General features: G+C 40.9%; 2 protein-coding genes and 1 long non-coding RNA gene across 3 annotated transcripts; all 3 read right to left on the bottom strand.

The window, feature by feature from the left end:
* Positions 1-315: 315 nt before the first annotated feature.
* Positions 316-1,586, bottom strand: LOC133722307 (squalene monooxygenase SE1-like). The gene is made up of 3 exons (XM_062149170.1): positions 1,481-1,586; positions 1,050-1,325; positions 316-742 (listed from the first exon to the last, which is right to left on the bottom strand). The coding sequence occupies exons 1-3, from the start codon at positions 1,514-1,516 to the stop codon at positions 674-676; spliced, it is 381 nt and encodes a 126-aa protein (XP_062005154.1). The 5' UTR covers positions 1,517-1,586; the 3' UTR covers positions 316-673.
* Position 1,587: 1 nt separating this feature from the next.
* Positions 1,588-9,024, bottom strand: LOC133722308 (uncharacterized). Its single transcript, XR_009852613.1, has 3 exons — positions 8,898-9,024; positions 1,914-2,094; positions 1,588-1,684 (listed from the first exon to the last, which is right to left on the bottom strand). It is a non-coding gene; the product is annotated as an uncharacterized LOC133722308 (long non-coding RNA).
* Positions 9,025-10,499: 1,475 nt separating this feature from the next.
* On the bottom strand, positions 10,500-14,225 carry LOC133722280 (squalene epoxidase 3-like). Its single transcript, XM_062149137.1, has 8 exons — positions 13,628-14,225; positions 13,095-13,206; positions 12,789-12,963; positions 12,443-12,611; positions 12,027-12,245; positions 11,553-11,828; positions 11,037-11,315; positions 10,500-10,870 (listed from the first exon to the last, which is right to left on the bottom strand). Exons 1-8 carry the CDS (start codon positions 14,174-14,176, stop codon positions 10,766-10,768), a joined length of 1,884 nt encoding a protein of 627 aa, XP_062005121.1. The 5' UTR covers positions 14,177-14,225; the 3' UTR covers positions 10,500-10,765.
* Between the last annotated feature and the right edge of the window lie 1,566 nt (positions 14,226-15,791).

The following is a 15,791-nucleotide window of genomic DNA, read 5'->3' as shown; positions in this document are numbered from 1 at the left end:
TTTCTCTTGCTACAACTTCTTGATCTGTCTAGTTGAAGGCAGCAGAATGATATGTAATGGCCATCTTGGCATGAGTTTAATGAAAATCCACATTTCTTTCAAAAAAAGAGATTACCAAATTTTAAATATCTTGGACCATTAGATAATTACTAATCCAATGGTCCAAAATATTTAACAAAATGGATGTATGGCAAACACCCGGGTACCTAAGAAAATTCCAGGAAGTATTATGCCCGATGCGCTCTAAGAAAAGAAATAATAAGCTCCTCATTAAGAATTAAGAATTAGAGACATCAGTTCAATGTGGGACTGATTGCTGCTGATCGAAAGTTCAGCTTTCACTTTGAAACGTATGGTACTTGCCCTAGCTAACCAAATGGTTTTACATTCTATAGAATTATTGTGAAAACAATGAGATGAAGGTAAATTAAGGGGCAGAGAAACCCACCCAAATTAATTTTGCTCCAACCCACATGCGTTTCGGTGAAGGAAATGGTAGGAGCAAACTGCCAACGCCATATATCGCTACAGACAAAAAAAAAAAAAAAAATGGAAGAGCAAACTCAGCGGGCGAGGATTTAGACCAGAGAGCAAAGCCACTGGTCCGGTTGAAAAGACACCTCCAAGGCATAGATAGTCAAAACATGCTTGGCGCATCTCCTTCCTTGCTTGATCAGGAGAGTCTGAGAACACCTTGTACAGGGCTTCTGCATGCCAAGGTATTTATTGTACAAGCAATTGGCTGCAAAAGTAATTAACATCATATATCAGCTAACGAATAGCTAGTATGTAATGTGGAAAGAGCACCTCCAATACAAGCATTGTTTATACTCAATTCAGTCAATTGCACGTGTTGTATACATTTCATGTCGATCCTTCTTATATATATATACTTGTACCAAATATTATTGTCTTTGAGTCACATCTAAAGCCTAAGATGGAAACAATCACATCAGAAATGTTCTCCTTTGTCTACCTGGAAAGTTGATCTACTCACAATCACATTGTCACTTATAATAAACAGATACCTGCATAGCAACACAGCTTACCTTGCGTAAGGTATAAAAGGATTCTAGGTATTTGCATAATGAAGATGCATCGTTTAGGTCATGCAATGGCTTAAGAAGATCCCTCAATACAACAATGTCAGACAGTGCCACAGTCATTCCTCCACCAGTGAAAGCATGACGCATATTGAAAGCATCACCGATTAGAAGAGCTCCGGAAGTAGGCTGTGGATTGGCTGGCATGCTTCTATTCGGCATAGTTCTAATATTTCCTTTGTCAATAGCGAATATGAAAGCATCATGAAGCTGAGGCGGAAGCTGAAATAGACATAACTTTTTCGATTAATTAACAATAGAAGAAGCAGGCGAAAAATTACAAGGCAAAGATTCAAATGATGCAAGTGCTTTAATATTTTGAAATTTAAGTCCAGCAGCAATTTCTAAAAAAAAAAAAAACAGAGAGAAAGAGAAACATGTGGAGCTACCACATTCTTCAAATACTTGGCCATTTCACCATTAGCAATGGGAGGTACTTTTTGGCCAGGCACATCAACCAAACAACGGAACTCTGTACTACTGGTTGGAGATGGATCGGCTATTATAACATGCCCGTGATTTGCAAATGGTAGTTCACAGTTATCCAAAACTAATCCCACAAAACAAGAGTGCACTTCTACCTGTTAAAAAGAGGAGTGATCGATATTGGCTGTGTCAATGTAATAATGTCTATGTGGAGGAAAACTCAATGGAAATGGTAGTGTTACTAGTGCAAGATAATTGAATGGTAAGTCAACTCAGAATTCTTGTGATGCTGGCTGGGTGATATATTACGAAAACAAATGGTTTAAGTGCTTTTCTTCTAATGAGACCAAGGAAGAGTTGCAGAGTTCAAGAAGGCAACTATACCTGAGACTTGCAAAGAGTACGGCGCAGATTTGAAGAGCAACCATCACAAACAATGGTAAGAGCAGCATGAGATTTAAATGCCTAAATGCTTGACCATCCTTATTTTTGTATAATTGGAACCCCCTTAATTGTTCCATTTTCTTCAAGCAGGGATGTGACTGTACCTTGCTCCAGCTGTACACTGAGAATTAATAAACTTTGAACACATAAGGATGCAAGGGGATCAAGAATATATTTTCTAGCACAAGATAACACCTAAGAAAGATTGTGGCACGAAAAAAGTCTAACCTTACTTGAAAAAAGAAAAAGAAAACACAATTTGTTGAAGGATATTGACACTTAGTGTGCCTAGTCAAACTAGGATAAGTTCTATAGTTGTAATAGGAGAGGTTTCCTACTCCAAGTTAGATAAGGAATCTTTGTACTCTTAGATTATGCACTTTGTAATCCCTATATATAGGGCTCCTATTCTCTATAATGAAACACACATCTCTCTCTACAATTCTCTCTCAATTCTATTATCCTTAAACACGTTATCAGCACGAGCCCTAAACCACAAAAGCCAAAAAGCCAAAACCCGAAAAGAATTTCATATCGCCAAAACTGCCGCAGCCCCTAGCCCGTGCTAGTATCGCTGCAGCCTGCCCCGCGTGCGCTCCTGCGCCTACTGCTGCCCCGCGTGCGCCCCTGCGCACACTGCTGCTCCGAGCGCCCGTGCGCCTGCAACCTTGCACAGCAGCCCCCGCTGTCCTGCGAGCTGCTCCTGCAGCCACACGCCCCTGCGTCGCTGCCTGCTGCCCCCTACAGCTCTGCCGCACGTCTGCTGCTCCCTGCAGCACCTGTTGCGCCCGCTGCTACCTCTTGCGCGCCCATGCGCCTGCAGCTTTGCGTCTAGCAGCTGCCACCCCTGCAGCCTTACTGCACCTCTCGGCCCAGCTTCATCCTGCAGCCCCTGCTGCACATATAACTTGCTGCTGCACGCTGCTACTCGGATTGCTTCGCTCCATCACGCCTGCATCGACACGCGCGTGATCCAAAACCAACAAGTAAGTATCCAAAAGAGTAAGTTTTGAAGTTCCTAAAAATTTGAAATTTATATTTCTTCTTCTTTTCTCGGGGACTTGAAAACCTCCCTTCTTCTACATCCCACCTTTCTTATAACGTGGGTTCGATCATTGAAAAGCGGAATCGTGGGGATTCACGCAATTAACGAACTAAGAGCGTTCGTAAGACTTCGGACTAAGAGCGTCCGTAAGCATCGATTTAACGAACTAAGAGCGTTCGTATGCTACGGACTAAGAGCGTTCGTGAGCATCTATTTTGACCATTCAAACATCATTGTTTCGGTCTAATCCAATTATTCTTGGAAATCGATTTCTTGGTAGCATAGCTCGGAAATCTTATTTATATTAGTTTTCGTGGAAGCATTGACTCCGAAACTAACTTGTTCTTGTTTCATCTTTCAGGATGTCAAACATGAAAAAACTCGATTTTGTTCCATTGGATTATGCAGGCAAAAGGTACTTAATTTGGGTCACTGATGTCGAGATCCACCTTATTGCCCGTGATTTATTGCATACAATCCAAGAGCTTTGTCCTATAGAAACAGCTCCAGACCCTCAAACTGAGAAAGATAATTCCAAGGCACTTGCCTTCATGAAACGTCACATGGATAGTGACCTACAGTTTGAGTTCATAAATGAGGATAGCGCCATAAAGCTTTGGCATGCGCTTCGCGAACGATATGGCAATGTTCGTGACTCCATACTTCCGAATACAGAAGCAGAATGGAAAGATCTTCGCTTCTCTGAATTTGACACTGTCATGCAATTTTATTCGGAAGCTCTCAGCATCAGAGCAATGATGCGTCTCTGTGGAAAAACAATCACAGAAGACCAATTGATTGAGAAAACCCTCAATACCTTCCCCGTCTATGCTATGAGGTCCTCTGACTTACTCCGGACTCATGTAAATGCAAGACGGATCACAAGTTTTCAACAGCTTATTGAAGCTATGGCCACTACTGAAAGACATGGCAATGAACTTGTGCAAAGAAGATTTGATAGGCTTCAAGATAGCTATCAAGAGCATCGTCCTATGGCTAGAGAAAGTCGCCATCGACGTCATGATCCATACGATCGGAATGCTCAAGAAGGTAATCGCTCAAGGCGCACACGACCGTAGGAGGCGTGATTTTGAGGGACATAGGGTTGGACACCATGGAGCCAACGTTGGCCCTGGGCACCACTTTCCAACGCCACCAGTCCTAGGGACTATGCATATTGCGCCAATGCGCCTCAATCAAGGGAGAATCCTCTTTATGGTGTCTATTTCTGATATGGAACGTCTGATCAATGGACCTGAATTTGCAATGTACCTACGAAGGTAGTCACATCATGGTGATCAAGACATCGAGTTCACAAAGACTTTAAATCTGGCGATGAAGATAAAATGCCGCAGATTTTTATTTATAGTCTTTTATTTTTCCAAGAATTATGTAAATGGCAATTATGCCTTAAATCAATAAAATGACTTATTGTATTCACTTTTTCCCTCTAGGCGTACTCAAGAGTACTTGTGATGTCTAGGCAAGGTTTGATCTGAGAGAACGGTTTTAAAAGTGAGCAACGCTCCACCAAAATCTCGCCTTACCTTACCTGGTCACAACTAAATTGAAATTACCGAACGGATTGAGTGACTACGATTTGTCTACGGTTTGATTTTTATGTTGGATTAGATTTTGGTCAAGAAACTTTGATGTAATCATTGGCTATTATTAATAAAGTGTCGATTTCTTTTATCTCATGTCTTGGATATCTTTTTCGACTTTATTAGCTTCAAAGATGTAAGAGCCAATGGTTTTCATATGGAAACACATTGTGAGAATGGACAAGAGTTCCTTTGCATCACCTCTAATGACTACGGACATAAACGAGTCTTAGAGAAACTTATGTGTCGCTCTAGTGGGTTGTATGCAACCACTATTCGAGTCATTGACTCCAACCATGTCATGAGAGATGATTTATGGGATTCCGACACATATAGGCTTTGGCACGACCGTTTGGGACACCCAGGTCGTGACATGATGATCCGTATATTAAAGACTTCACACGGACATCCCTTTTTCAGAACGAAAGGAAGTAAAACTCGAAATTTGGATCAAGGATGCGCACCTGCGCCTCACGGCGCCTTCCCCTTTCAAGACCGGCCACCACTAGCCGGCGCCGCCATCCCCCTGCGGCTCAAGGGTGGCTTTGACGCCACCTCTGCTCCCCTGACTCCAATTTCTACTTCTAAAGTCAATTGTGACTTCATGGCTCAACCAAAATCCTCATTGGTTATTCCTAAAGCCCATTATTCGTTCTGCAAAGCCTGCTCTTTAGCAAAGTTAGGATCGAGACCATCCTATGCAAAGGACACTAAAGAAAATATACCATTCTTGCAAAGAATCCAAGGTGATATTTGTGGACCTATTCAACCATCATGCGGACCATTTCGATATTTTATGGTATTGGTTGATGCATCGACACGCTGGTCACATGTCATGCTATTGTCCACAAGGAACGCTGCATTCGCTAAACTCCTAGCACAAATCATTAAGTTAAGGGCTCACCACCCTGATCATCCTATTAAGTCTATAAGATTAGACAATGCTGGAGAGTTTACATCAAAGACTTTTGATGATTATTGCATACCCATTGGGTTTGATGTTGAACATCCTGTTCCTCATGTTCACACCCAAAATGGTCTCGCAGAAGCCGCCATTAAACGACTACAAATGGTCGCTAGGGCATTGGTAATGCGCACCAATCTCCCTATTTCTGCTTGGGGCTATGCAATATTGCATGCAGCTGTGCTTATTCGTCTGAGGCCCACTGCCACTCCACCATTTTCTGCGTCCCAGATGGTAACTGGGTATGAGCCTAATGTCTCACACTTACGCATATTTGGGTGTGCAGTATATGTGCCTATTGCGCCGCCACAGCGCACCAAAATGGGTCCTCAACGACGATTAGGCATTTATGTTGGATATGATTCTCCAACGATTATCCGCTATATAGAACCCTTGACAGGCGATCTCTTTACCGCTAGATTTGCGGATTGTCACTTCGATGAGACAGTCTTCCCGTCGTTAGGGGGAGATAAGAACATAAATGTTCAACAGGAACGACAGGAATTGTCGTGGTCTGTCCCCACTCTGTCTCATCTTGATCCCCGAACCGCACAGTCCGAAACTGAAGTGCGGAGAATTCTCGATCTTCAGAACGTAGCAGAATCGATGCCTGATACGTTTTCTGATATCGCTAAAGTGACGAGATCACACATACCTGCTGCAAACGTGCCTGCAAGGATTGATGTCCCTAAAACTAGAGGACATGACGCTAACTCAAGAGGATTTGAGCATGGCGCCAACGTCCCCTCTCACAGTGATGGTGACGTTGTGGCTAGGCCCATGGCTCCGGCCAGGAAGCGCGAGAGGCCTATAGGTTCGATGGATTCTCGCCCAAGAAAGAAAGCGAGTTTGGCACAAAATAATCCATTAATCATCGATGTGAATAATCCATCTCATGAGAATATTCCGGATTATGGTTATGTCCGAGAGACATCATTGGGGGACGCTCCAATGTCAGAACCAACTCCAGAGAATAGAGAGATCTCCATAAATTACACTAGTGTACATGAGATGATGGATAGAAATTCTATGGCAATTGATGATGCGTTTGCATATCATGTTGCAAAAGGAATCATAGAATATGATGATATCGAACCTCGCTCTGTTGAAGAATGTCAACGAAGAGCAGATTGGCCTAAATGGAAAGATGTGATCCGGGTTGAATTGAATTCACTAACAAAGAGACAGGTATTTGGGCCTGTAACGCAGACACCCCCAAGTGTAAAACCTGTTGGCCATAAATGGGTCTTTGTTAGAAAGCGTAATGAGAAAAATGAGGTGGTAAGATATAAAGCCCGCCTTGTGGCGCAAGGTTTCTCACAACGCCCTGGAATCGACTACGAGGAGACATATTCTCCCGTAATGGACGTTATAACGTTCCGCTACCTTGTCAGTTTGGTAGTTTCCGAAAAACTTGACATGCAGCTTATGGATGTGGTTACAACATATCTCTATGGGGATCTAGATTCAGAGATATATATGAAGGTTCCAGATGGACTTCAATTACCCAAATCAAGTGGCTCTAAACCACGGAGAGCGTTTTCAATAAGATTAAAACGCTCACTATATGGATTAAAACAATCCGGACGGATGTGGTATAACCGTCTAAGTGACTACTTGATTGGGAAGGGATATATTAACAATGAAATATGCCCATGCGTGTTCAATAAGAGAACAAGTTCCGGATTTGCAATCGTAGCAGTTTATGTCGATGACATGAACCTAATTGGAACTCTAGATGAGTTGAAGGAAACTGCTAAATACTTGAAATCCGAATTTGAGATGAAAGATCTTGGGAAAACACGGTTTTGTCTCGGTTTAGAACTCGAGCACCGTAGTGATGGGATTTTGATCCATCAGTCTGCATATACTCAGAAAATCCTAAGGCGCTTTAATGAAGATAAAGCAAAGCCTGTGAGTACTCCCATGATTGGTCGTAGTCTTGAGCCCGGAAAAGATCCGTTTCGTCCAAGGGATGAGGACGAAGAACCATTAGAGGCCGAAGTGCCCTATTTAAGTGCAATAGGCGCATTATTGTACTTAGCTCAATGCACAAGACCAGACATCTCTTTTGCAGTGAACTTGTTAGCTCGACATAGCTCTGCGCCAACACGCCGCCATTGGATTGGTGAAAGACAATCTTTCGATACCTAGGAGGTACAATTGATATGGGCCTATTCTATCCCTACAGAGAGAAAAGGAATGACGGAAAATTGGGATCTGACCCCAAAAGGCAAAACGCCCCCGTCCATGGAATGGCCGCCGGCCATGTTGCCGGCGCCGGCGCCGCCGCCGCTCATGGTGGCCGGCGTCCTCCTATCTCCCTCCATCAAAACGACAATGATGTCTTGATGGGTTTTGCTGATACAGGGTACCTCTCTGACCCTCACAAAGGTCGCTCCCAAACAGGTTATGTCTTTACCATGGGAAGCACTGCGATATCTTGGAGGTCTACGAAACAGACCCTTGTTGCTACTTCCTCAAATCATGCAGAGATTATTGCTCTACATGAAGCTGTACGTGAATGTGTATGGCTAAGGTCTGTAATTCGACACATTCAAGGAAGTTGTGGTTTGAAGTCTACCACAGATGAACCTACATGCATTTATGAGGATAATGCAGCTTGTATTGAACAAAGGAAGTTAGGTTTCATCAAGGGCGACAACACCAAGCATATATCGCCTAAGTTCTTTTATAATCAGCAACAACAATCACTTCTAAAGATTGAAGTGAATCAAATCCGATCAGAGGATAATGTAGCGGACTTATTCACTAAGTCGTTACCTAAATCCACCTTCGAGAAACATGAGAAGAGTATCGGATTAAGAAGGTTATCCGAACTCCCATGATTGTAGCAATCAGGGGGAGATTTCGACATCAGGGGGAGTTACTCAGTCTCGAAGGATCAAGGACGTGTTGCACTCTTTTCTCCTCCTCGAGTTCATTTTTATCCCACAGGGTTTTTCACTTGAGCAAGGTTTTTAACGAGGCAACGGATGAAGCGTCACCACCAAGTTTGAGCGGCACAAGGGGGAGTGTTGAAGGATATTGACACTTAGTGTGCCTAGTCAAACTAGGATAAGTTCTATAGTGGTAATAGGAGAGGTTTCCTACTCCAAGTTAGATAAGGAATCTTTGTACTCTTAGATTATGCACTTTGTAATCCCTATATATAGGGCTCCTATTCTCTATAATGAAACACACATCTCTCTCTACAATTCTCTCTCAATTCTATTATCCTTAAACAAAGATAATTTAACTGTAAAAAGAAGGGATCATTCAAATGAGGAGGCCTAGGGAAGAAGCATTACTTGGGAAGAGTAGCAACTTTTGCTCTCATCCTCTGTATAGAGTAGCACAATGAGGGCCCATTGTGGAAACCTCTACCCGCCACATCTGAGTGGAACTGTTCCAAGGGACAGGACAGCTTAGTGCTCGATCTTCCCATCCTTAAAAAGAGCATATCCAAACACTCTCTGAGCATCAATTTCATCAATGCAATCTGAAGCCAATGCTTGTATATATATGTTCTGGTTAGTTTCAAAAATCAGAACCAAAACCGATACTTATAGCTAGGATCTTTAATAGTCACACCCAACTAATTCTTGAGTCTTGACGATATACAGAGAGCTTTGTCAACAACAAAACCTTGCAAGATCTTAGGCATTTCAATGGGGCCAAATTATGTATGTATAGAACTATAGAAGTGAAGTACATAAGTTTGAATATAGCTTAATTTCATTACCTTGAAGACCCAATTCAACTAACTTCAGGTATTCCCCAGGCTGGAGATATTCACCAACAATTCGATTCGGCTCTGTCGATCAAGTCTCTTTCAATGACATGAACACGTCTTCCATCCTAAGATTAGCAGGATAAAATAGTTTCCACATGAATATCTCTGGAAATGATATCACTGATACATAAAATGTAGATAACTTGTGTAACAAACAATACTGAAGTAGAACCCCTTGAAAAGTTCAATCAGTTGTACACAACACAAAGAAAGTAAGCATAATAACTAAAAAGCAACCCTCTATATAGCAAAGCAAAATCAAGGAAATGGTTCCTGAAGTAGAAGTTGCATTTTTGTTTTCTAACCTTGCCAAGAGTGTGGGCGCGCAAGAGCAGCGCCAGCAACACCGGCACCAACGATGATTACGTCTGTGCTGGAGCCCTTCACGCATTCTTCTGAATCATGATACTTGCCTTTTAACTTTTCCTTGTCTTTGGCTATGGCATTACCATAATCGCGGCGACGGAGAACACAGAGAAGGAAACCTAACATAGAGGCAAAGAAGGTGCAGACCACCATTGTCATCAGCATCTTCGACTTAGGCAACGTATTACAGATCCCTCTCTGGGAATGCAGCTGTGTTCCATTAGAGCAAATCCACCCGTTGAGGTTGGCAGGTTAATACTATTCACTAGTTTTTGCCTTTTATTTCCATCATTTTGGTTGGCAGGTCAGATACTGTTCACAAAAGGTCACTCTGGATCACTTTCTGGGTCAATTTCTTGACTTGCTAACTGACATTTGGTGACCTTTTGTGAACAGTATCTGACATGGCAACCTATATGGTGGAAATGAAAGACAAAAAGCAGTGAATAATATTGACATGCCAACCTCAACGGGTGGACTTTGAAGCTTGTCTGCCTGTTATTGCTATTATGAGATCAGCTATCTATGGTTGAAGGGAGATCCCCTATCATGTCATTTATTCTTTAGTTGCGAACGGTTGACCACGTGTATCTGTCGGCAATAATTTTCTGACCATATTGATATTTTGTTTTTCAATAATCTTTGTCTATTTCTCTGAACAAAAAATAAATAAATATTTGGATCTTTCTTTTTCTATTTAGCTACTATATAACAGTGCGAGTGCCGGACATGGAAGTTTAAGAAAGAAGTATTTGCAGTTTCAATGCATTTATCTAACCCATATATTACTTCGTGTTTATATTCTTTTCCAACAATGTGCACTACAAGATATACACACTTGGAGTTTTACATGAATGATTGTTCATACACTGAAGAGAACAGTCCTATATCAATAGAATAGATACAAAAGGAAACTATCATCAATAAAGAATGTTGCAGGTAGAAGCTGATATTTTTCGACTCTTGAAAATAACAAGTCTGAAGATTGATTTATTCTTGGATATTATTGTTCGCATCTCAGTTAGCAGGAGGAGCCCTATGACAAGCTGGGATAGTAGCAGGAAAGAACATCTGTCTCACACCTTCTGCCTTGATGATGGGAAATATTATGCCTACTGCGCTCTGAGAAAAGAAAGAACAAGATCTTCATTAAGAATTACAGAGAACAATTCAATTCATACTCAATAAGATAGCTCTTTAGGAAGTTTATTTTCACTTTGAAATGTATTGGTATAGAATTATGGTGATGGTAATGAAATTCAGGAAAATTAATTGCAGAAAAACCCACCCAGATTAATCTCACTCCAATCCACATGCGTTTCGGTGAAGGAAATGGTAGAAGCAAACGTCCAACACCATATACCGCAACAGCAAAAAAATGGAGAACTAAACTCAGCGGGCGAGGATTTAGACCAGAGAGCAGAGCCACTGGTCCAGTTGAACAGGCACCTCCAAGGCTCAGATAGTCAAAGCATGCTTGGCGCATCTCCTTCCTTGCTTGGTCAGGGGAGGCAGAGAACACCTTGTATAGGGCACCTGCCAAGGTGTTTATTGTAGATGCAACTGGCTGCAAAAGCAACATCAAATATCAGTTGATGAGTAATGTGAAAAGAGCAAACAGGATCTCATCACGAACAACTCTTCCTTGAACATTACTCAACTGTATATATTCATGTAGTTCTTTCGATTAATATAAATACTTGCACTAAAAATTTACTTTCAATCACAGTGAAAGCCCAAGACAGTCACATTGTCAATTATACCACAGATAATTAAGAAATACAAGAATGGCAACACAGGTTACCTTGCGCAAGGTATAAAAGGATTCTAGGTAGTTGCACAATGAAGAAGCATCATTTATGTCACGTAATGGTTTAAGAAGATCCCTGAGTATAACAATGTCCGATAGTGCCACAGTCATTCCTCCACCAGTTAAAGGATGACGCATATTGAAAGCATCACCCATTAAAAGGGCTCCAGGAGTTGGCTGCGGATTGGCTGGCATGCTTCTATTCGGCATAGTTCTAATACTTCCTTTGTCAATTGCAGATATGAAGGGATCATGAAGTTCAGGTGGAAGCTGAAACAGACATTTTCTTGATTAATCCAAAATAGAAGAAGCAGGCTCAGGTGAAAAAGAAGCAAAATAAATTAATTGCAGGTAATAGAATGGCAACCAAAGTTTCATACTGAGGTAAGTGCTTTCGGTACAATAGGATCAAGCAACATGCTTCCGTATTTTAAATTTAAGCACTGCAATTTCAAAAAACTTAAGTACCTGTGGAGCTACCACATTCTTCAAATAGTTAGCCATTGCTCCATTAGTGATGGGAGGTACTTTCTGGCCGGGCACATCAACTAAACAGCGGACCTCTGTACTACTGATTTGGTAAAACAGGATTGGAGATGGATCAGCAAGAATAACATGCCCGTGATTTGCAAATGGGAGTTCACAATTTTCCAAAATTAATCCCACAAAACAAGAGGGCACTTCTACCTGCCAGAGAGATTGATATTATCTGTCAGTGTAAAGTCAGAGCAAAGTTATGATACAAATTTAGCACATTTGAGTGTCAGTCAAGCTTAAATGTCGTGATGCTGGGAGATGAAAAAACAAATTGGTCAACTGTTTCTGCAAGTACATCCTAATCAGACCAAGTAAGAGAGTCTAAGAGTTGATAGAGGAAACTTTACCTGAGGCTTACAAAGAGTGCGGCGCAGATTTGAGAAGCAACCATCGCAGACAATTGTAAGAGGAGCATGAGCTTGAAGTTCTTGACCATCCTTAGTTTTGTACTGAACCCCCGTAATTGTCCCATTTTCTTCAAGCAGGGATGTGACTGTACCTTGCTCCAGTTGTACACTGGAAATATACATTGAACACATAAGGATACAAGCCTACAAGGAGATGAAGAATTTTCTAGCACAAGAGAACATTTAAAAAGGTTTGTGGCATAAAAGTTGAACCTTATTGAAAAACTAAGATAATTTAACAGAATAAAAAGTGGGATTATTCAAACATGGAGGCAAGAAACATTACTTGGGAAGAGTAGCAGCTTTTTCTCTCATCCTCTGTATGAATCGCCCATTGTGGAAACTTCTACCCGCCACATCTGAGTGGAACTGTTCCAGGGGATAGGACAGTGTAGTATTCTTCCCATCCTTAAAAAGAGCATATCCAAGAACTCGCTGAGCATCGATTTCCTCGACACAATCTGAAGCCAACGCTCATATATGTTAGTATTTGTTTCACAACCAAAACCATGCTACATCCTAGGCATTTCAATTGGGCTATGTAATGTATAAGAACTAGCATACAAAATTCATAAATACTAGCTTTCCTTACCTTCAAGTCCCAAGTCAATCAGCTTCAGGTATCCCCCAGGCTGGAGAAGTTCGCCAACAATTCGATCCGGCTCTGTCAAGTCTCTTTCAATCACACGAACACGTTTTCCCTCCTGAGATCAGTACAAGATCAAGTAAGCTTCCACACTAACTCTCAAAGGGACCTCAATGCTAAATAACATGTAAATAACTTATGGAACAAACAACACTGATGTACAAAGCTAGAAACCCAAACTCCCAAGTAGCATATTTACGTGTGCAAACTTTAACCATTACCAAATTTCATTTTTGTGGAGTAGACGATTTAGTCTCCTCTACAATCATTGAACTTGCGTCATCAACTTTCCAAAGAGAAACAATCAAACCCACAACCTCAAGAAAGCTAACAAACAATTTGATAACATGCCAAATTCATGACTTCAATCATTCAAAACAAGTAACCCATCTGAGATGTGACCCAAAGAAAAAAACCATCTTGAAGCAAACCATTTACTGAAGTAAAAAAAAAAAAAAAGAATTTAACTTTTTTATTACCTTGCCAAGGGTGTGTGCAAGAGCAGCGCCAGCAACACCGGCGCCAACGATGATGACGTCAGTTCCGGAGCCGAACTCCTGCCGGAAGTCTCCGTCGCCGGAGCTCTTCACACATTCTTCAGAAACATGATTCTCGGTCGTCTTGTTCTTGTTTTGAACCATTCCCTTGTCCTGTGCGGTGGCATTACCGTAATTACGTCGGCGGAGAAGGGAGAGAAGAAGAAAACCCAATAAAGAAGCAAAGAACGTCCACACAACATACGGATCGATCGCCATCATTGAATTAATCGATGAATTACAAGACCCAGAAGAAGAAGAAGAAGAAAGATGGCCCTGTTTGGTTCTCCTCTCTGTTTCTGTTGGAATGCAGCTGGAACTGGTAGAGCTTTCGGGTGTTGTTGATTTGGGTGTTGGTGATGTGGGTTTACGGAAGCAGAGAGAGATTGTGGGAAGGTGAGGTTTATGGTTATGGAGATGGGTCTGAGCAAAAAGCTGTGAGCTTGGTTGTGGTGGAAGATGGGTCTGGAAGATTGGCTTTTGTAGTTGCATTTTACCAGTTAGTTGGGGGGTTATCTTCTGCTTAATGATTACAGTTATGGTGTATTAAGACACCTACCTGATTCTCTGTTGTTATTACTGAGCCGGAGTAGTCACTAATGCAGACGCTAAATAGTTCCAAAATATCCTTTTCAAAAAACAAAAACAAAAAAAGTTCCAAAATGTTTACATCTACTTTGGGTTTTGTTTCATTTTCACGTATCTTTTCAATTAGGTCTGCTCATATAAGGGACAGTTTTTAAGAGACGTGATGGACAAATGAATCTAATGGCTGAAAATAAATGCACAGTTTTAAGTTGTTATAATTTCTGCTTTTATATTTAATGGCAATTGAGATGGCATGGGTTCGTGATTGGAAGCACATATGGCTAGAAGTGGACTCTTCTCTTATTCTGGATTTTATTAAATCTCCTTTGTTGGTCCCCTGGCAACTTCGTATTAGCTGGCTCAATTGCTTGTACAAGATTTCTCAAATGACTTTTCGTGTATCACATATTTTTCGTGAAGGTAATAAGGTAGCTGATGCTTTGGCGAATTATGGTACGACTGCTCCTAATATGGTGTGGTGGGATGCTCCACCATCTTTTCTTTTATCGCATTGTCAGAGTGACCAATTGGGTTTTCCCCAATTTCGGTTACGATAGCTTATTTCTTTTCGTTGCTTTTGTAGGGAGGTTTGGTTTGGTCCCCCTCCTATGTTCCTTCTTTTCTTCTTACTCTTTTATTAAATTCAAGTAAGGGGCGTGCCTCTTATTTGCTTCAGCTAAAAAAAAAAAAAATCTTATTCTTGATATAATTAAGCTAAAAAAAAAAAAATTCTGCTTTTATATTTAATACATGTGGTTGAGATGCATTTGGCTCTCACAGTCCCTTATGTGAGCAAACCTGTCTTTTCAATTTCATTACACTCCAATACACGATTTCAAAATGTCTAAAAATAAATAAATAAATAAAAATTCCAAAATGTTTACTTTCTACTTTGGGTTTCGTTTCATTTTCACATATCTCTTCAATCTAATTGTATCTAATACACGATTGTTCGAAATTGTACTAAACTTGTAATCATCATATGTAGCGTCAATGTAGCTGCAAAATGATATGACATGTGTTCTCCAAATACAATCCTTATATGAATCATAAGTATAAGATTTGAGGGTTCGGGTAATCATGTGTCGAAAGGTTGCTTCGCATTTTAATTTAGTAATTTTGTTGATGCCCCGCATGATTCAAATAAAGTTGAGTAAGATTTACAATACTTGAATTGTTTAGTTTGATATTTTTTTGTTATAATAAATTGAGAAGAGATGAAATTGTAAATATTTTGTCTGAGAGAAATATCTTAACACAAAAGTAATCGCTATTTCACCCGCGCTTTCAAAATCGTTAATTAGTCACTAAACAGGCCTTTCGTCAAGAGATCAATGTGAAAGAAATATGCAAAAAAAGAGAAATTCTTATGTAGGAACTGCCTTACCACGTGGCGGTAAGGCAGCTCAATCAAAATTAAGAAAGAATTTTGCATATCCCGAAATTAGCCCTCTTTTAATAAAGCAATATACCCAAAACACTCCCTGTAAGGTTCTGATTGGACAGCCCTACCGGCACG

The sequence above is a fragment of the Rosa rugosa genome, chromosome 1 (assembly GCF_958449725.1).
Source record: "Rosa rugosa chromosome 1, drRosRugo1.1, whole genome shotgun sequence".
Taxonomy (NCBI): Eukaryota; Viridiplantae; Streptophyta; class Magnoliopsida; order Rosales; family Rosaceae; genus Rosa; species Rosa rugosa.
This window is presented reverse-complemented; position numbering and strand designations above follow the sequence as displayed.